Below are 21,564 nucleotides of genomic sequence, written 5' to 3'. Positions count from 1 at the left end.
GAATGCTGATGTCGTCTGGGCATATGTTCCTGATCCCCCTCTTTTGCAGCCTGTTGGATGGGAAATGAATTTTGTTCCCGTGTATGTAAATGATACAGTCTTATTAGGAGGCTTCTCTGATAAGCACATCTCTCCTCAAAGTGCTAATATTTCTTATAGGGGATCCTCTTCACAATTACCAATGTGCTTTTTCCGACATCAAAAGGTTTCAGGATGTCTTACTGTTAGAGATGCAGGATACCTTGCTCATGAGGAGGACCATGGCCGTAGTTGGGTAGTGGATATTCCTAGCATTACGCAATCCACAGGATACGCACGACGAGTCAATGGAACTGGACCTAAGGACATTCCATTTTGTGGCCTGGGGGTAAAAGGACGATATATAGCTGTGCCATGGAAACTTTGTAGAGATGAGACTGCTACTGTATATTCTATTACTAATGACACACATTCCCTTTGGGATTGGTCACCAGACTCCAACAGTAACCCCGGAAAGGAAGTCAGCAGACAATTTGCAGCCAGAATTTGGAATCTTGGCGGTACCATGGTGTATCAGACCGAGATATGGAAGCTGTTGGCCGCTTTCAGAACAGATGGGTTACGTTTGGAGACCGGAGGGAAGACCAAAGGAGCACGATCCTGGAGAGATCACTGGTGCAATGTGACTCAGAGATATCCTCGGGCTTGTGTACCCCATCCCTTTATGATCCTTGTTGGCTCTGTGACTCTTTCTAAAAATGGTAGCCTATATTATGTTCATTGTTTTAATTGTACCCTGACTAATTGTATAAGGGGTATGAAAAATAATTTTGGGGCTCTGATAGTCAAACAACCGCCCTTCGTCATGATGCCTGTGAACCTCACTGAACCTTGGTATGAGGAGGCAGGGCTTGAGCTGTGGAATAAGATGCGTACAGCCCTTGCTAGGCCACGAAGGGAGATAGGATTAATAGTTCTAGGAATAGCATCGCTTATAACTTTAATTGCTTCTGCTATTACTGCTTCTGTATCTTTAGCTCAATCTGTGCATGCTGCTAGCACTGTAGACAATTTAGCAAAAAATACTTCTAAAGCTTTAGAAATTCAAGAAGATATAGATATAAAGTTGGAGGATAGACTAAACGCGCTTTATGATGCAGTAAGATTTTTGGGGGAAGAGGTGCAAGGGTTAAAGCTAAGAAGCAAGATTAGATGTCATGCTAACTATCGTTGGATTTGTGTTACGCCAAAAATTTATAATAATACCGAGACCCCTTGGGATAAGATAAAATTACATTTAAATGGTGTTTGGCATAATGAAAACATTTCCTTGGATCTAATACACCTTCATCAGGAAATTCTTGATATAGAAAATGCTCCTCGGGCTAGTATGGATTTGGCAAAAAATGCTGAAGATTTTGTTAACAGTTTATTTTCAAATTTTCCCTCTGTAACTACAGTTTGGCACCTTTTTTCGGGGGTCGTGGCTGTGCTCCTAGTGTTTGCGCTTTTGGTGTTCATTGCTCCTTGTATCATAAAGAAATTTGTCAAAGAGCTGTGGGACATCAAGGCTGTCCTACACAGTAATTACTTACGCCAAAAGAATCAGGCGTACCATTTTACTAAATAAAAAAGGGGGAGCTGCGGGGAGCGGCCTGAACCAAAAGGCTGACTCTGGGAGCTGCCTTCATCCTCAAGGGTCTGTTCGCAGACATAGCTCTCTGTCCCGCCACCCCTCTCTGGAATTTATTATCTAAGTTAAATCTTAACAGAACATTAGCAAGCCTTGAATGCACACATGATGCAGATGGATAAGCCTTTCTCGACCACCCTTAAGATAAACGGGATGCCCTTCTTAACCCTTGATGTTATCAGAGAGTTCTGGTGATTGTTATCTCAAAGTGATGTATATGGAAAAATATTTTCTCTTAAGATTCTCTTCTTGGTTTAGTATAAATGTAACCCTGAGAAATAAAGAATCATCGCTGACTGCAGCAATCCTCTCGACCCCATCTGTTCTGTGTCTTTATTTCTTAGCCTAAAGGAACGCGTCGTGTTGCTCACTGAAATCTTCCGGCTGGCCCGGCAATTTTTTGAGGTTTTTTTTTTTAGTGGTTGATTTAGGGATTATAATGTACACCTTAATTTATCATAATTTATTCTGGGATACTAAATATTTTCTATTTGATGAGTCATTGTTATCTTGTCTTCTTTCAATTATTCAAACATGGTTTCCTTAGTTCTTTGATCGTATTTATAATAGGTTCTTTGAAGTCTCTGTCTGCTGAAACCAACATCTGGGGACACATAGAGACTGTGTCTGTTGACTGCTTTTTTCCCCTGAGTATGTTTACACACATCTCACAATTTTTATTGAACACTGGAAATCTTAGAGGGAAGATTTTTTTTTTTTTGGTAGCAACACAGTATTTTTTTCTTCCTAATGATTGCTGTTTTTGTTTTGCTTGGACAGTTGGTAATTTACTTCCTGGACTAAATCTGTCAAGTCAGTCTCCTCCACGGTGTGCAGCTACTGATATCTCTGCTTAATTTTTTTTTTAATATTTTTATTTTAAAACGTGGCTTCCTAGGGGTCACCTATGTATCCACATAGTTTAATATTCAGCCAAAAATCAGTCAAGGGTTGTGCTCAAACTTTGAACCAGTAAGACTCCTATTCTTGGATGGCAAGTACCGTATACACTCAGTACACCAGTCTACACAGTCTTCAACAGCCAAGGATGTCTAAGTCGCTGGGGCCCAAGCAGGTCTCTGCTGCACATGCGCATAACCTCTAGTCAGTCAAGGTAAGACACAGAGCTCGTCAGGTTCCGCATGGATGCCCCATTCCCTGTAACTCCGAGCTTTCAGTCCACTGTTGGCGCCGAATAGAACCACAACCTTGGACTGCTACACCCGCCGGGGTTCCCTGTTCTCATCACACCAAGACTGCTGCTTTAGCCAACAGTCCTCCAAATCAAGTGAGCCCCATCAGACAGCGACAGTGAAGCTCTTGGTTTTCAGGGGGCTACCCGCCCTGGTTGAACTATTAAACGAGATAGAACTGAGTATGGGGAAATCAGAGAAGTCTCAGGTAAGTACAGAACAAACCTGAAGTTCGGTGGTTTTATGAATAAAAGCTCTCAGTTTGTTTTATGCCTTTGGCTGATTTTCAGAGTGCTAATTTAGCAATAAATGGTTTTGGCTAGCTTTATAGTTGGTTTGAAAAATTATTATTGTGTTAAAATATACATAACCTCAGCGGTAAAGAATCCACCTTCAGTGCAGAAGACCAGGTTGGAATCCTGGGTTGGGAAGATCCCCTAGAGGAGGGAATGTCAATCCACTCAGGTATTCTTGCCTGGAAAATCTTATGGACAGAGGACCCTGGCGGGCTACCGTCCAAGGGTTTGCGGAGTCAAGACACAACTGGAGCGACTGAGTTGGATTGAAGCAACTGAGCGCGCATGCAGGCAACATAAAGTTTACCACTGGAACCATTTTAAATTCAGTGGCAGTAAATTGTTATATTCATATCTATATGCAGCCATCACCACCATCTGCCTTCCAGAACTTTTTCATCATCCCAAATTGAAACTCTGTACCTATTAAGTAATAACTCTCCTTTCCCACTACCCCAGCCCCTGGCGATCATTATTCTACTTTGTTTTAGTTAATCCTTGCAGCAAACCCTTCGTCTTGAGTATGTAAATGAAATTATATTTTTAAGAACAGGGATGGAAGTTAAGGTCTAAAGTTATTATAGCACAAAAAGCCAACATTAGTACAAAGGTACATAATTTAAAGCTTCACTTTCATTGCATGCTCACCTTGGGATGTATAAGCTGTTGATGGAATGGTAGGGGGCATATAAAACTACTCTCTCACCCCCGGCACCTATGTGTGACTTGAAAGTAGTTTAACTTTGGTGTGATTCCACTTGACTAGTATCATCCACGTTTTACGGATGAGGAGGTGGAACCATGAAGTGGACCAGAGGAGGGGCAGAGTAGAGGCAGAGACACCAAAGAGGATGCCCAGTCGTCTTTGCAGAAGGTCAAGAGGGAGGTCCAGACTGAGGCAGGGGCTGGAGATCAGGCTCCTGAGTTGGGGACTGGCTCGCGGTGGGGGCGGGAGGGCGCTGCTGATTCCTCAGAGAGTCAAAAGATACAGGACTAGACCCCATTCAACATCTCCCCATCATCTCCAGCCCTTCCCCACATGATCACTCACTTGCTCGGTGGTCTTTAGGTTTTTCTATCGTTGATTACCACAGCTGTACCTGCGTTGCTAGGTTACCCATCAATCTCAGAAGGCGGGACTCGGTGTCTGATTAACTTTCTTTTTCACCATTCGATTCCTTATTCCCCTCGGTTTGGTCCACCTCCTGAGAACTGACCAATCAGAAACACGGTGTGTGTAACTCTCCACCAATTGGAAGAGCCGGGCCTCCCTCAGGGTTAAGCCGAACGAGTAAGGCGGGGAGAATGGGAAGGCAGGGCGGGCAGGGAGGCTTGTATTAACTGGGGAAGGACGTAAGAGCTGGCCAATCAGAGATCATCATGAAGGCCGAGGTAGCCAATGGGGCGCGGCGAAGAGGGGAATGGGGCGGTGCCGGCCAGACGGAGGGGACAGTAGGCGGCGGATGGGAGAGCTGGCGCAGCTGCCGTGGTGGCAGCGGCTGAGGTGGCGGTTTCTGCGGCGGCTGCTGCAGCTGCAACAGCTCCAAGCTCGGGGCTTTGGCGGCTGCGCCGGCGGGCTGTGCTGGTTGTGCGGACCCCGGCGGTCGGTCCGGGTTGCTGCGGCGGCGCGTGTAAGAATTCGAGGCGTGTGAGGGATGGCCAGCGGAGAGGGCAGGGGTCAAGGGGCAGGGGGCTCGGAGTGAAAGGTTGCGACTGGGCGTTTGGGTGTGGGAGGCGGGCAGGTCGGGCCAAGAGGGGCTGCGGGGTTCATTGCTGCACGTCTCTCCCTCCAGTTCTGGTCGGCGCGGGGGCGGGGGGCGGGCGGGCAGCGTGGAGACTGCCCGAGGAAGCCCGGGGCGGGGAGAGGGGGCTCAAAGTCGAACACGTGGAGTAGATCCCGCACGCCTCTTCGCCCCTCCTTTTCTCTCAAGTGCTCATCTCCCTGGCGCCCTCAGGCCACTCACCCTGCAAGAGACTCTTGCCTGATCAGTCTGCCCGAGTGGACAGCGGGACGGCCTGCCGGCTTTCCCTGGGACCTTTCCCTAGGGGTGACCCTTCCATTCTGGATCCTCTCTAGAGGGAGAAGCACTGTGACCTTAAGTAAGTCCCTTCTCTTCTCTGAGCCTCAGTTTTCCCTCTCTAAAATTATGGGTTTGAATTCAGATGAGGAGACTGGTCTGGGAAGGGAGGAAGGGTAATGGTTATCAGGGAGGGTCAGACTGCCTGGGTTGAAATCTGGGCTCTATTACTTCCCCGCGGTCTACTTACCAGAGGTAGGTTAATTTAACCCCTCTAAACCTCACTTTCCTCATCTGTGAAGTGGGGACATCAGCTAAGTAAATTTTCCTAACAGCAACACTATTTACATTTTGAGCCACATATATCTCTGTTGTGATCACCCCCGCTGAGATCCACAAAACTAAGGCATGCATTACAAGCAAACAGTCATATATTATACAGCTAAAATAAAAGCCAGTAGCTACTATAATAGCAATGATACAATTAAAAAAGCTCTTCTTGATGAGTTGAAAAAGTTAATAGTCTCTCCAGCCTACAAAATAAATACTGGCTGGGACAAGATGTTAATAATTGTCAGGGCTGAGTGATCAATACAAGGAAGTTCATTTACATATTCTCTCTACATTTGAGTATATTTGAAAGTATCTGTGATGAAAAGTTAAGCCAGAAAGAAAAAAAAAAGACATAAAATGCTTTAAGACAGCCAAATGGTAGCATCTCATTTGGAATTTCCTTTTCTGTTTTCCCACTACTGAGATTTAAAAGTAAAATGAATCCCCAGATCTGGAGGAAACTTAAAAAAAAATCTCACAGGAAGTTTGCTGAGCAGAGCGCTACAGGCTTAGCAGCAAAGAATAGTGCTCACTTTAAACTGCCTACTTTTTAAGAAGCTATTGATGCACAGGGCCCTGCCTTGAATGGTCGTGGAGGTTTCTGAAGGAGGTAAATTGCTGGGTTGCCTTTCAGTGGGTTGGTTTGGAGGAAAACTTGATTGAGACCAGAAAACTGCAGTTTGAGGAAGGAACCTGCTGCTGTTTTCAAGTTCAAAGGTCTGCTGTGAGATCTGCTGAGTGCTTGCATTTCTTTTGGTCCTCCTCAGCGGAAACGGGAATGTGTATAAATAGGAACTGTAAAAGGCTAGTTCTGACGGTTTTGAATTGGAAGTTCCAAATAAGCATTTCACTTAAAAAAATATTCTAGTCTCTTCCCTTTCCTCCCCAAATACCTAAATCTAGGAGAATAGTGCCTCTGTAAGAATGATATGGGTACGTTTAGATGACCTGGCACACTATTTATAGGTTATTGGAGCTAAGTGCTGCCTAAATACCAGGGCTGGACTTGGAAGAATTGTAGCATGGTGGCTGGGAGCACAGGTCTGGAGTCAGATTATGTAGTTCAAAGCTTGACTTTCCTGCTGTGGGATCTTGGACAAGTTACTTAACCCCTCTGAGCCTTAAGTCTCCCCTTCTGTAAAGCGGGACAATAATCCTACTTACTATTATTGAGTTTCAATCAACTTTACGTAAAAATTGCTAGAAGAGCCCCAGTATATAGTAAACCCTCACTGAGTACTAATTACTATTATATGAACGGTCATATATGTAACATACAGTTCCAGCAAGACAGAAAAGGAAAGACGACCTCAACAGAAGTAGGTTACCTTTATTTAGGCAAGGAGGGGCAACAGTTGGCCTAACGACCAGGCTGAGCGCCGAGAGGGATCAGGGAGGCTTCATATTTATAGGGAGGTTTGTGGAACTGATAAGGGAAACGTCAATCAGGCGGGATATTTTGAGTATTCTTTTGTTGAGATGAATTTGTAGTTGGGCAGGGGGTGATAAATCCTTCTGGGGGTGTGTAGGGGGTGGTAGGTTTCCGGACAGGGGGTGATAAATCCCAGATAGATGCAACCAGCCTGGAGCATCAGGGTGGAACTAAAGTTATGCTTTGTTTTCTCCGAAGTTAGATGATTTAGCAAGGGGCCTTTGAGACTGTTGTTCTCTTTTCTAGGCCCAAAAGACTCCTTCATTCCAGACCCTGAAATCATAAAAAAATGGGGAAAAGGGCGCCGTATCTCTCTAGCTACTTCCTGCTGGATAGGGGTGACGGTTTTGGGTCTGGAATGGAGGATCGCCTTAGGGCTCACGGTCTCTTTTTTCTGAGCTTGAGGTGAGGCTCTCAAGAAGAAGGATGGTCTTGACCTGATCTCAAGAGATGGCCCGAATCCGTTCTTGGAGAAACCTTTGCAAGAGATTGAAGAGACAGGGTCCAAATAAGAGGAATAGAATGATAAGTACCAATGGTCCCAGGAAAGGGAGCAACCAAGGGAGGATCTGTTGGAACAGGTTTTGGGGAGGGTAAAGGTTTTGTAACTCATTTCTGCGACGTTCATTCTGTCTCTAAGTTCTTTGACTCTGCCCTGGACTATGCCCGTCTCATTAACAAAGTAGCAGCCGTCCTCTCCTAGGAAAAGGCAGGTCCCTCCCTTTTCTGCGATGAGAAGGTCCAGGGCTCGCCTCTTTTGTAGGGCCACAGAAGCTAATGAGTCAATTTGTCTTTGGATTGAAACGAAGGACTCCACTACCCGCTCCATGCCCTCATTAAGTTCTTGGGACAGCTTGTAGTAGAAAGGGGCAGAGGTCGAGATGCCTCCAATCCCGGTGCCTAGGGCTGCTGCTATGCTGGTCCCAATCACAGGGGGGCTATGACAGCCTGTCTTTTTCTGTGGGAAAGTTTCCCTTGGGGGTAGACTATTTGTTCTATCTCTTCTTTGAGGAATGTTAGGCCCGGGGTCAGGAAGACCAAGATGCAGGGTCCAGGGGTTTCTAAGGGGAGGCATGAAAATGCATAGGTCCCACAGAGAATGAAGATTCCCGGATTGGTGCAATTATTTGTGGTGTTCCAGAGAACCCAAGTGGAACAGAAGGAGGGAGCAGAGTTTGTAAGACCAGTGTAGTTGGGACTAGAGTAGTTAATACAGGTTAGGTTTGAAGAGGCTGAGAGTAGGACATTGTCAGAGACTGGCCCAATGAGTTGTGTAGTTTTCTGTTGGGAAGGGGAGGTATAGTTGCCCTGTGACAGCCAGGTTGAGAGTAAGGGAATTGCTCTGTGTGGTGAGGGAGACAGTGACATGCATATCCAACACTGGGATGTGTGCTGTGTGTACTGGAAGAATTGGAAGGAAAGGTTGAGAAGGCGGGTAAGGTGTTGGTTGCCAGAGGGGGGTTTCAGGAGAGGCCATAATTGGGAAGGAGGTCTAGGCGTTTATAAGGCTCAGGGGTCACCTGTAACCGGGAAATTATGTTCTTTATGACTTGTTCTTGTTTCTTTTCCCGATTTTGATCTGGTACCCTGCCCCCTTCTGAGTACCCCCAATGGGTAATGGGATAGAAACATATGTTTCTTCCATTTGGCTTATGATAGATACTCACAAAACTCCCTCTCTTTTGAACTTTGACAGTGAGTAGGGATTTGGACTTCCCGCCCCCGAGGTTCATGGTGCATGGTTTTGGAGCTATATTATAACATGAGGAAGGTACATAGGAATAAATGTCTGAGCAGGGGCAGGGAGTGGCCAGAAGGCTGGGGAGCACAGCAAGGATAAGGAGCAGAGGAGTCATGGGCTGTTAGTTAGGCAGTACAGAGGAAATAGCGCCCTAGGAGCAGAACACAGCCAGCAACGTAGGCGATACCCACGGAAAGACGAAGGATAGGGGGCCAGTCCTGAGGGGAGACAGTTACTAGGCCTATAGCAAGGATTAAGATTAGGAGTGCAGTTATAGTTAGAGAGACAGGGAGAGGCCAGTCAGGGCGAGGGGCAGAAAGCCCAAAGTTGTTTGAATCTGAGAAGGAACAGTGCTCATTAGGATGTAGAATGATGTAAAGAATGAGAGTAAAGAAATCGATTTCGTCTGGAGTCAGGTTGTAGAAGGTTCCTGGAGCCACAGTCGAGACACCAGTGTAGTCAGGTCTTTGAAGGAGGTTCCTGTCGGGGCACTGGTCCAGAGGTCTTGTAGTAGTTGGGTCAGGAACAGTTGTAGGTTGAAGAGAGTCCAGGTCATTCAGTGTCCCCTCCGATGGTTGACAGGGGTTGTCGCCGGGTGAATTTTAAGGAGGTGGGTCCTGTGAGGGAGACCTGATAGGTGTCATTTAAGGAGGGCAGTGCAGGATTGGAGGTGACCTGTTTTAGGTGAGAGAGGTGTACCCGGGAAGTGACCTTCTTGAGTTTAACTGCAGTTGGGGTAAGGAGGGTGACTTTGAATGGTCCCTGCCCCTTTGGGGTTAGGTCACCCTGGGGACTATCAGGCAGATAGACCATGTCCCCAATTTGTAAAGGGGGCAGGGAGGCTTGGGGGTCAGGGGCAGGCAAGTTGTGGTTGACGTATTTCCAGAGGGCATCACGGAGTTCCGCCAGCAGAGGGGCGTGTAGGAGGCTTGGTATGGGAGGAGGTTCGGGGGGAGTCCAGGAGGGAGCGTGGGCCTTCCATACATCACCTCAAAGGGGCTCAGCCCCAGGGGCTTTCTGGGCAAAGCCCGTATTCTGAGGAGAACAACTGGCAAAAGTTTAGTCCAGTCCAGATGTACCTCGAGGGTTAGTTTGGTAAGGGTTTCTTTGATTATTCTATTCATCCTTTCTACCTTTCCTGAGGACTGGGGACGGTATGGAATGTGAAATTTCCAGGATATCTGTAAGAATTGGACAAGTTGTTGGGTGACCTTGGATGTAAATTCCGGGCCATTATCAGACTGTAGGGATATAACAGGCAGGCCAAACCTGGGGATAATTTCTGTGATGAGGATGTGGGCCATGGTGTGGTCTCTATTGTTTGTAGTGGGAAATGCTTCTACCCATCCCGAAAAGGTGACCACAAGGACTAGAAGGTATCTGACTCTCCGGACTCGGGGCATATGAGTAAAGTCGACTTATCTGCCAATCCTGTGCTGGGAGGCTGCCTTGCATTTGATGGGTTGGAAAGGATGTCGGTTTAAGGTCGGAATTGGGGTTAGTACGTTGACATGTTTGACAGGAGCGGGTAAAGTTATCTAAATATTGTTGGTCAGCCTTGGATATGGGGAAGTGGTTACGGAGGAACTGTTGGAGTGTCTTGGATGAGGGATGAAAAAGTGAGTGTAGTTAAGAGAGGATTTCTCTGGTGGTGGGAGGGTCGGGTGGAGTCAAAGATAGGATGACAGGGGACTGGAGGGAAGGATGGGACAGGGCTATCTCCTTTGCCTTCCGGTCTGCAGCATTGTTGTAGGCTGATATGAGACTTCCCTTTCGATGTCCCCTACAGTGGAGGACGGCAGCTTTGTTTGGTAAGAGTGCTGCCTCTAGAAGTTTGTGGATCAGGTCTGAATGAATAATGGGGGATGCCCTTTGGGTTAGGAAACCTCTTTCTCTCCATATTAGGACGTTTGAATGAAATATGTTATAGGCATATCTGGAGTCTGTGTGGATGTTAACCCTTAGATTTTTAGCTAGAGTTAAAGCTCTCGTGAGAGCTATCCGTTCTGCCTGTTGAGAGGTGGTGTGAGGTGGCAGCGGTGAAGCTTCAATTGTCCGGGTTCCATGATTGTGACAGAGGTGTCCCTGGATGATGGCATATCCTGCTGCAAAGGGTGGCGAATTTTGAGAGCTACCATCAATGAACCAGTGTGGGGTGTCTGGGTCTAGGATGGGCTGATCTGTTAGATGTTGGAAGGGGTTTTGGGTAAGATCTACTGTTAGGCTGCAGCTTTGTAAGAGGGAGTCTGTTGTAGAGGACATGGGTAATAAGCTGGCGGGGTTAAGGGGAGAGCAGGGGGAGAATGAGAGCTGAGGGTCGAGAAGAAAGGCATGTAGGACCTGTATCCTGGAAGGAGGAAGGGAGAGGAAAGCCCGATGTGATAGCAAGTCTCGGAAGGTGTGTGGAGAACAGACTGTTAAAGGGGCATGTCTGGAGAGTTTATTTGCTTCGGGTACGAGGGCTGCGATAGCAGCCATGGCCTGTATGCAGGGAGGCCACCTCTTGGGCAATACCAATACGTACATCCATTAGGTAGATGTAATGGAGGAGATGACTCGGGGTTATGTCGAGTGTCTGTAGGTCCTTTTGTAAAGCCTGTCCAAAAAAGTGGGGACTGTCTCTGAACCCCTGGGGGAGAACTGTCCATGTTAGCTGTTGGGCCACATGAGTCTCGAGGTCTTGCCAGGTGAAGGCGCAAAGGGTTTGGGAGAGGGGTGGAGGGGGATGGTGAAAAAAGCATCTTTGAGATCTAATACTGTGAAGTGGGTTGCGTTGGGGGGTATGGTAGACAGAAGGGCATAAGGGTTAGGGACTACTGGGAATGTCGGCATAATAGCCTCATTGATTTTTCTCAGGTCCTGGACCAGTCTCCAAGAGTTTGGTCCCTTCTTTACTGCCAGAATAGGGGTGTTGTGTGGTGAATGGGTAGGAATTAGGATAGAGGCTTGAAGAAGACGGTCTATGATAGACTTAAGTCCCTTGTGGGCCTCCGGGGTGAGAGAGTACTGTTGTTGGGTGATTATAGTCAAGGGGTCTTTTAGTTTAATGTAGACTGGGGGATGATGTTTGGCTATGGATGGGTGATCAGTGTCCGAGACTTGAGGGTCTAAGGTGGGTAGATCCAAGGGAAGGTCAGGGGAGAGGGATAGGGACTGTCTAGGTGCCATCTGCATGCAGAATATAGAGACTGTATCGAGGTGGGGTATGGTAATAAAGACCCCCAATTTGGATAACAAATCTCTCCCTAGGAGTGCCATTGGGCACTAAGGCATTATGAGGAATGAGTGTATAAGGGTCGCTTTTCCAAATTGACAGAGTAATGGAGGACTGATTTTTGGCCTTAGGGGAACTGCAGAGACCACCTTGATTGTGAGTTCTGAGTCTTGCGTTGGGCCAGAGTAGGAAGTTAAGAGAGAGAAAGTGGCTCCAGTGTCTACTATAAAAGAGATCTTTTTTTCAGCCACTGCCCTGTCTACCCTAAGTTCCGAACTCGTGTTTGGGACAAGGGCTGGGGAGCTGGAACCCAGGCCCCGTCATTGGAACAACTCTCATAGAGTTGCGCTGGGGTTTTGGGGAGAAGTGGGGATCTCCTCAGATGCGCCAGGGCGTCCCTGTGGACATTCCACTCTCCAGGTCTGGGAGGGCGCCAGGGTATCCCTGGGGACAGTCCATCTTCCAGTGTCCCCATTTCCATAGGTTGGGCATGCTTTTGTGGGGGGCCACGGATTTGGACATGCCTTTGCCCAGTGTCCTGACTGGTTGCATCAGAAGCAGGGTCCGGGGGGAGTCTTAAGCCCCATTCTGGGGTGACTTGGGCCAGGCTGATCTCTTTCCTTAATTGCTGCTGCCAAAAAGGCATATTTAGCTTTTCTCTCACGTTCTTTTTCTCTCTTAGCCTCCTCCTCTCTATCACTGAACACCTTAAAGCCTACTTCTAGAAGGTCTCTCTGGGGCGTTCTTAGGGCCCTTTTCTAGTTATCGAAGCTTGCGTCTGATGTCAGGGGCAGACTGGCTGATGAACTGAACGTGAAGGTAGAGTAACCCGGCAGGGGTAGTGATATATAGGCTGGTATACTTCTGGACTGCCTCTGTGAGGCGTGCCAAGAATAAGGCTGGATTTTCGTCTGCCCCTTGGGTGACTTCCCTGACTCTATCATAATTGACATGGATATGAGTATTTTTCTGCATTCCTTCTAGAATGCAGGTGATCATATGATTGAGTCTCCTGATACCTGGGTCACCCAGCTGGTAAGTCCAGTGGGGATCTAACTGAGGCACCGCCTCATCAGCAACTGGGCTGTCTCGGTCTTGGTTATGTAAATGATCAGCATGGGCTTTTGCCGCTTGCCAGATACAGTCTTTTTCATCTGGAGTGAGAGTGGCATTTAGGATATAATATACGTCACTCCATGTGAGGTTATAGGCCTGGGAGAGTCTCAGGAATTCTTTTCTGTATCTGGTAGGCTTTTCAGAAAATGATCCTAACTTTTCTTCTATTTGACTCACATCTGACAATGAAAATGGCACATGGACTCGGGTGGGGCCCTCTGGCCCTGCCACCTCTCTCAGGGGAAACATGTGCTGGGTACATGACCGTGTGGCAGTGGGGGAGGGAAGTGAGGACGGGGAGTCGGGGAGATGGGGTAGCGGGGCCAAGGGGGAGTCAGGAGAGGTTTCAGTGCCAGTAGGTGAGTTGGATGAAGGGGAAGGAGAGGGGCGGCGGGGTGGCGGGTAGGGAGGGGGCTCGTCCGCGGAGTCAAACTCCGGGGGTGCGAAAGGTTGCGGTCTGCGGTTAGTTGAGGAAGAAGAGCCCTTTTGCTTGGGAGGCAAGGTGCATAGAAGGACTTCGTGGGTGGAGCAGGCCTGGCATAGGGAGGGCCTGCTCCGAAGGGCCCAAAAGGCGTGGGCATAGGGGATCTCCGACCACTTGCCATTCCATTTAAGGAAGTCAGTGAGATTTTGGAGAATGTTAAAGTCAAATGTGCCGACTTCAGGCCAGCGGTCTTGATTGTCTAATTGGTATTGAGGCCAAATCTGTGTACAGAGTTGCTTTTAGCAGTTAGCTTTGAGTTCAGTGAGTGAGAGTGGTTTGAGATTTTTGAGAACACAGGCCAGAGGGGAATCTTTGGGGACAGATTGGCCAGACTTCATCATTGAAAGGCAAGCAGAAGCTCCTATTGGGAACTCGAGTCGTCACCCGTAGTCGCAATAGGAGTTATGAGAAGAGAGCTCTGTGTCGAGGTGGAGCGTCCCCCACCATCGCCTACAGAGTGGCCCTGGGCCTGAGGTCCCTGGGACCCAGAGAGGACTGAGCTCTAGGGCGCCTCTAGAACTCCGTCCGGATCGGATCTTACCTTAATCTAGGGGCTGGCTGGAGTGGAGTGTTGCATGTAGAGCGGTCGAATGGCAAGAGGTCCCTATTCTGGAGGTCGTCAGAGAGAGAGAGAAAAGGGGGTAAAGCGGAGGCCTGGGGGAACGCAAAGCATCAATAAAGCCTTAGCACAAGACTTGCACCGCTCACGAAGGCACTAGGCGTCCCTGAGGGGAACTTAAGAGCCCTGGCAGAAAAGTGAGCTTGGAGGACGTTCGTGCTCCCAGACTCTGGGGGAAAAGGGGAAAACAATGAAATGGAGGGAGAGTGAGCGAGTGAGAGACAGTGAGATGGGTGCCTCGCCCCCTCCAGGGTTTTGGCACCAAGAATGTAAGGTACAGTTCCGGCGAGGCAGAAGAGGAAGGATGAGCTCACCAGAAGTAGGTTACCTTTATTTAGGCAAGGAGGAGCGACAGTTGGCCTAACGACCAGGCTGAGAGCTTAGAGGAATCAGGGAGGCTTCATACTTATAGGGAGATTTGTGGAACTGATAAGGGAAACGTCAATCAGGCGGGTTATTTTGAGTATTCTTTTGCTGAGATGACATTTGTAGCTGGGCAGGGGGTGATAAGTCTTCTGGGCGTGTGTAGGGGGTGGTAGGTTTCCGGACAGGGGGTGATAAGTCCCAGATAGATGCAATTGGCCTGGAGCATCAGGGTGGAACTAAAGTTATGCTTTGTTTTCTCTGAAGTTAGATGATTTAGCAAGGGGCCTTTGAGACTGTTGTTCTCGTTTCTAGGCCCAAAAGACTCCATATATATATATATATATATATATATAAAGTATTTAATATCTTTACGAAACACACGAACAAGGGTTAAGAAGGGTGGAGATGGAACATACTAGCCATAATCTCAATCTGCAAACATAATTACACTTAAATTTTTAGTATGTGTTCTTTTAAAGTTCCCGCCCCATCTGCCATATTTCAGTGCAATATTGGCTCAGACAGTAAAGAATCTGCCTGCAGTGAGAGAGACCTGGGTTTGATTCCTGGGTTGGGACAATTCCCTGGAAGAGGGCATGGCAACCTACTCCAGTATTGCCTAGAGAATCCCCATGAACAAAGAGCCTGGCGGGCTACAGTCTATGGGGTCGCAAAGAGTTGGACATGACTGAGCGACAAAGCATAGTACAGTGGCACATCCTGGGATACTCTTTTTTATTATTATTATTAAGATACAATTCACATTACTGTAAGATCCACCATCTTAAAGGGTACCATTTTTAGTATACTTGTAAAGTTATGCAACCATCACCACCGTCTGATTCCAGAACATTTTCATCAGTGGTTGTATTATGATAATTGTCTTTTTCTTTTTTTTTTAATTCCCCAAACCCTAGAAGATGCCACTGATGGAGGAGTTTCTGAGAAGCACCTCGGGGCCAGTAGCTTTGACCGGGAGCTCAAAGGAGAGACTATTTAAAGCCTTGGACATCACCTCCTGAGGGCTGCAGGAGAGAAGAACATGGCCGTGAGTTTAGATGAGGACGTTTCCCTCATCCTGACCTTGGATGAGAGTGGCAACACCCCACTGGCTCCCTCCGATGACCTGGGCCCGGATGATCTGCCCAGCAGAAGTAAGATGGTAGGGTGGGCTGGGGGAGGGGGAGAGTGCATCTTTTCTGTTTTGTTGTGGGCTTGGTGGTCTGATGGTAGGTGCATGTACCTGAATGCCTGACTCCAAGTTTGACCCCCAAGTTCTGACACATACGCTAGTGGGAGACTAATTCTGTGGGGTCCTTATCCTGCACCCCCAGTTTAGGGATGTTCCCCAGGACTAGCCTGCCAGGCTTCCCACAGCCCTGCCCCTCCCTTGCACCTGCGGTACCCTGGTTCTGTTCGTGGATGCCTCGTGGAGACCTCAGGCAAACCTGCTCCTTGGCTAGCATCCCTGTCCCATTCCTTGTTAAAAAAAGAAACAGATTTCAACATCAGCCTCCGTCTGCCCGATCTTTGGCAGGAAAGTGGCGTTGACTGCTTCTCCCCGCTGGCGTTCAGTCCCTGCACTGCCCAGGACAGCGTGGAGTGGCAGAGGGCAAGCATTTGTCATAATCCATTGATCAGAGGGTTTGGGGTTTCACTTTGTCTTCCTCTAAACCAAAGCCTGGAAGCACAAAGTGAACCCAAGAGAGGTGATGAGCTTTAAATTTTTTAGATTTTAAGTGTGTTTCTGGCGGGAATGAGAGGTCTTAAAAAGCCTTTCTTGTCCCAAAGGCATTTGTTTCATTTGCTCAGGCCTTGGGTCCAGGAGAGCTTAAAATAACTTGCCTTCTGGAAGGTCCTAAGATGTCAGGGGCTAGTAGTGCTTTAGGGTCTCCTTAGCAGATGGGAGTTCTACCCACCAGGCATGCTTCTCAGCCAGGACAGAGGGGTACTGCTTGGGTCCAGGGAAAGGCAAGCCTGGCTCGCTTATCTCCTTTGTCCAGAGAGAATACAGTTGGCTCACAGGGAGCTTAACAGCCTGCATTTGGAAGTGGTGAAGGACAGCATTGTTCCCATGGATGGGAGTGCAGTGGGAGGCCTGGCTCCTCTAAACTGGCCTCTCTCCACTTTAACCCATTCACCCATCTAGAGTGGCAGAGCTGGGTGATCCAGGAAGCTTAGAATAGAGACCACATTTTTCCCTAAGTGCCATTCAGGACCAAAAATATCAATGGCTGTGATTTCAGGCCCACTTCTTAAATACCCCAGAGTCAGCAAGCTAAGTGTTAGGCTCCTTCTTACCTGTTATCTTAACTAAGATCCTCTTGGCAAAGTAGGCAGTATTATCCCTAGTTTACAGAGGAGAAAACTGTGAGTCAGAGAGGTTAAGGAACTTACCTGACATTGCATAACTGAGTAAGCAGTTTTGCAGAGATTTGAACCTAAGACTGTTTGACCCCAAAGTTCTTCCCTCCCTCTTTTTCCCTTTTTCCTTCTCCTCCCCACTTCCCTCTTCTTTTCCTCCTCCTTTTTTCTTCACAAGCCCTTAATAAATGTAAGTGCTGGCCCTCAGCATTTACATAATTATTTCATCATATAACCTCAGGATGGAGTTATTGTTATCATCCATATTTACTGGGGAAGAAAAGCTTCAGAGAGGTTAGGTAACTTGTCCAGGGTCACACAGCTAGCAAGCAACAGTGCCTCGCTGATCTTCCCCCATCACCCTGTGTAAGGTGCTTTGGGGAACGGGATGTAAATGAATGTGACATAGTCTCAGCTTCAGAGTAGGCTGCCCACTAGAGAGGGAAGTGGTTATATCCATGGCCAGTGAGGGACTGGGCTGGAGGGAAAGTGGTTGACATCCGAGGGTGTGGATCATTCTGGAAGTAGCCAGGCCCAAGGTTCTGAACTGGACTCTTGATCATTGTTGCGGGTGCCACCTTTAAGTCCTCCCAAGTGTCAGAGCTGATGGCAGGGTGTCTAGCTCTCCTGCAGGATCAAAGTGGGAAGAGTGGCCTAGTTCTACGTCAAGATCAGGTTTTGAAGCGATGGCGGTGCTTGATGACTAGGAAATAGGCCAAGTAGACAATAAAACTAACCTTGGATCAGCTGCTAGTGAGGCTGTCCCTTTCTTGGCAAAGTTGGTGGCTTGTTTTAGTTTGTTTAAGAAAAACAGGATAAACTGACAGGGTCCAGGGAAATTATGCTTTCTGGGAAGTGCATTGGCGCATCGGTTTACTCTCTCACCCTCTTCCTGGGATATTTGCTAAAAGCTCTAAAAACTAATGGGTGTAACCCGCCCAGCTTGGCTGAGAAAAACAACATCGCCTCTTGGAGAAAAGGAAAGATTTCAGAGGAGGCCTGCGTGCTCCACCTCCTCAGCGTGGATTTTTCTTTCTCTCTCTCTTTTTTTTACCTTGTTAAACATCAATTCCTCTTAATCTTTTTACTTTTTTTTTCTCCAACTTTAAACTTTTTATTTTGTATTGGGGTATCTTTCTTTTTTAAAAAAAATAGTTTATATTTGGCTGCACTGGGTTGTGGCATGCAGGATCTTTCACTAGGGCTTCTCCCTAGTTGCGTCATGCAGGCTCAATAATTGAGGTGCATGGGCTTTGCTGCTCCATGGCATGTGGGATCCCAGCTTCCTGACTGAGGATCGAACCTGTGTCCCCTGCAGCAGAAGGTGAATTCTCAACCACTGGACCACCAGGGAAGTCCCCGTCTGGGCCTTTCTTATTTCATGCTTGGATCTTGGCACTGACTTTCTTCTCAAAGTCCGCCTCCCACTTGTCTGAGTGGTCCATCTAAAACACAAATCCAAGCAGGCATGGTATGGGCATACCTTGTTTTACTGTACTTTGTGCATACTTTTCTTTTTTCCCCACAAATTGAAAGTTTTTGGCAGCCTTGCATCAAACAAGTCTCTCTGTACTGTTTTCCCAACAGCATTTGCTCACTTCCTGTCTCTGTGTCACATTTTGGTAATTCTTGCATTATTTCAAATCCTCCACCAGCAAAAAAACATTGTGGTTCACTGAAGGTTCAGATGATGGTTAGCATTTTTTAGCAATCAAGTATTTTTTTAAATTAAGGTATGTACATTGATTTTTATAGCATAATGCTATATAATGCTTTATAGCATATATATACACACACACATATATTTTTCAAATTTATTTATTTGGCTGTGTCAGGTCTTAGCTGCAGCATGCGAACTCTTAGTTGTGACATATGGGATCTAGTTCCCTGACCAGGGATCGAACCTGGCCTCCCTGCTTTGGGAGCATGGAATCTCAGCCACCGGACCTCTGGGGAAGTCTGTAGAAATAAATTTTTTATGCACTAGGAAACCAAAAAAGTCACGTGACTCGCTTTATTGCTGTCTTCACTTGATCATAGTGGTCTGAAATTGGACCCGCAATATTTCTGAAGTCTACCTGTGATTTCCCCAGCTTGCCCAGGTTCTCAAGACCTTCCTGGGCCCAGCAGAATTCAGCTCCTTAGCCAGCATATGCATGTTCTAGCGTCTTCTTGCCTGACCAGTTCCATTTCCTGTTTTACCCCACACTTCTAGTTCTCTGAATCCCCGGTACATTCTCAGACCTCTCTGCCTTGCTAGTAACTGCCTGGCATGCTTTTCCCAGGCGCTTGTTTACTCATGAGCTTCAGTTCTGTCTTGATAATCCTGCTGATAATCCCATCACTTTGAAGCCTTCACTGAACCACTATTTCCTGATGGAGCTGACTACTTACCACCCTTTTCTGCTGTGGTATCTGATCTAGGCTTCCATTATTATTACACCAGCTTACTGTGCGGAAGCAACCGTTTAACCATCTGATCACCTCCTAAGCCCTGAGTATTCATTCATCCACGTATCACATAGCTCAGTGCCTACTGTAGGTAGGCATTCAATAAGCACGGTCTGTGGAGTAGGAAATGGCAACCCACTCTAGTATTCTTGCCTGGAAAATCCTATGGACAGAGGAGCCTTGCAGGCTACAGTCCGTGGAGTTACAGAGTCAGATATGACTAAGCACAAACAAGCAAATAAAGGCCCACGGTAAATCCAGGGTGATCTCAGCTCAAAATCCGTGGTCACATGTGCAAAGATCATGTCTCCAAACAAGGTCACCTTTGAAGGTTCTGGCGGTAACGACTTGGGCATACCTTTGGGGGCCACTATTAAGCCTGCTGTAATCTGGTAAGAAAAAAAAAAGTCATGGTCCAGATAAACCTAGTTGGGTTTCTGGAACCTCAGAGCTCATGGGAAGGGCTTCCCAGGTGACTCAGAGGTAAAGAATCTGCTTGCCAATGCAGGAGCCACAGGAGATGCAGGTTTGATCCTTGAGTCAGGAAGATCCCCTGGAGGAGAAATAGCAACCCGCTCCAGTATTCTTGCTGGGATAATGTCATGGACAGGGGAGCCTGCTGGGTTACATGCCATGGGGCCTCAAAGAATCGGAAGTGACTGAGCAACTAAGCACAATAGCTGTCTCAGGTCCCAGGGGTGGAGGGGCTGTCTGAGGATCCCATCAGAGATGAGTGGCATCCCCTCCTGCCTCTGCTCACCAGTGGTTGGGGTCTCATCACTCCCAGTGCAGCTGATTGCCCTGGAGAGGCTGCCATCCTTGCTCCCCAAGTCTGTGGCTAATCTAAACCCTTGAGGGGTTAAGGAGTTTTCCGCAGACCGACGCCTTCAGCAGAGTTGGCAGCTACATGGGCACAACAGCCGCTGAGAGCTAAGCCAGCTCTCTGAGGTTGGGAGCCTTGACTTAGCCTGGGCCTCCACCCCGACCCGGCAGCTGTTCCTAGCGCCTTCCCCCGGCTGCATCCCACACCCACCTGTCCCTGTGCGCTCGGGCTGTCATGACAGAATTCCGCGGCAGTGGGATTGTATGGGCTCAGAGTTCTGGAGGCTGCAACCCCAAGAGCAAGGTGTCAGCAGGGCTGGTGTGTCTGAGGCCTCCTCTCCTTGCCTCTTTCAGACAGCTGCCTTCTCACCGCGTCCTCAGTCTGTCCTGATCTCTAGGTATAAGGCTACCCCTCCCATTGGATTAGGGCCCACACCTATGACCTCATTTTGCCTTAATTACTTTTTTAGAGGCTCTGTTCTTTGAATACCATCACATTCTGAGGCCCTAGGGGTGAGACTTTCAACATAGAAATTTTAGGGAGACATAATTCAGTCCATAGCACTCCTGCCCTTTCCTTAGATGAGGTCCTCAGGAATCTGGCTGTGCTGCCTGTGACCTTTGACCCTATGCATGGGATGCTCCAAGCTGGGGAATTGTCCCTGCAGGAAACCAGGGGGCTTGGATTTTTTTTTTTTCCCTTATTTGGGCAAGGATGGATTGTATCCAAGACTTAAAACATCTCTGGGCTATAAACATAGCAACTGAAATGCTAATGAATGACTCACAGGCAGGAGATGTCAGGTTGATAAAGGAGGCAGGTATGAGCAGAGGTATTTAAAGCCTAGAAATTAGGAGTAACCTTGAAAATAGTCAGTGGGGTTGGCATTTGACAGTGTGGTTTAGAGATAGCCTGCTGTCTGCACTACGCATCAGTCAGTGATCTGGACCGTCCCTGGACTGTAGAGTATGAATGTGGTGGGCCAGACAAAGTATCCTCTTGGGGAGTTCTGTTCACTCTTAGCTTTCACCTTTTTATTGCCTTTAAGCCTGACCGCTGCCTAAGATGGGCCTGTACTATCGGGTGATAGTCTGGGTGATGAAGGATTGTGGGCAAGGCCGGGGCTGAGGCTGGAGCAGGGCACTTGGTCTCACGCGATAGCTTGGCGCTGGGTGGTTCATGGTTTCCTGGTGACAAGTCATGTGGGGATAAGACCTAAGGTGATAGAGTAACAGGACCCCTCTGCCTCCTTCACCCTGATTCCTAAGACTTCATCGGCACTTACCCAGGACCCAGTACAAGGTGGAGGACCACTGCTCCCTTGCATGGGCCGACATACAACAGGCACCCTGGCTCCCTTTCCAGAGTTTTCATGCAGCCAGAACCAGCTGGCACCCATCTCCATCAAGGTGGGCCATCTCCATCAAGGTGGGCCACTGCTC

General features: G+C 47.9%; 2 protein-coding genes across 5 annotated transcripts in view; one reads left to right on the top strand and one right to left on the bottom strand.

The window, feature by feature from the left end:
* Positions 1 to 4,311, bottom strand: part of IQCD (IQ motif containing D) — a 48,312-nt gene extending 44,001 nt beyond the window's left edge. The window contains exon 1 of the mRNA XM_043439673.1: positions 4,213 to 4,311. The gene's annotated coding sequence lies outside the window, so the exon portion shown is untranslated. The remainder of the gene's footprint in view (positions 1 to 4,212) is intronic.
* A 289-nt stretch (positions 4,312 to 4,600) lies between these two features.
* Positions 4,601 to 21,564, top strand: part of TPCN1 (two pore segment channel 1) — a 70,987-nt gene continuing 54,023 nt past the window's right edge. For 2 of the 4 annotated variants that reach the window (XM_043439630.1, XM_043439622.1), the window contains exons 1-2: positions 4,601 to 4,792; positions 15,405 to 15,638. In XM_043439630.1, the coding sequence (XP_043295565.1) occupies positions 15,573 to 15,638 (66 nt within the window). In that variant the 5' untranslated portion in view covers positions 4,601 to 4,792; positions 15,405 to 15,572. Of the gene's footprint in view, positions 4,793 to 5,116; positions 5,262 to 15,401; positions 15,639 to 21,564 lie in introns of all 4 variants that reach the window. The other 2 variants (XM_043439612.1, XM_043439604.1) reach the window with 2 other exon arrangements.

Source organism: Cervus canadensis, chromosome 1 (genome assembly GCF_019320065.1).
Source record: "Cervus canadensis isolate Bull #8, Minnesota chromosome 1, ASM1932006v1, whole genome shotgun sequence".
Lineage (NCBI taxonomy): Eukaryota > Metazoa > Chordata > Mammalia > Artiodactyla > Cervidae > Cervus > Cervus canadensis.
Note: the sequence above shows the minus strand (reverse complement) of the source record. Positions and strands in the feature narration are given on the sequence as shown.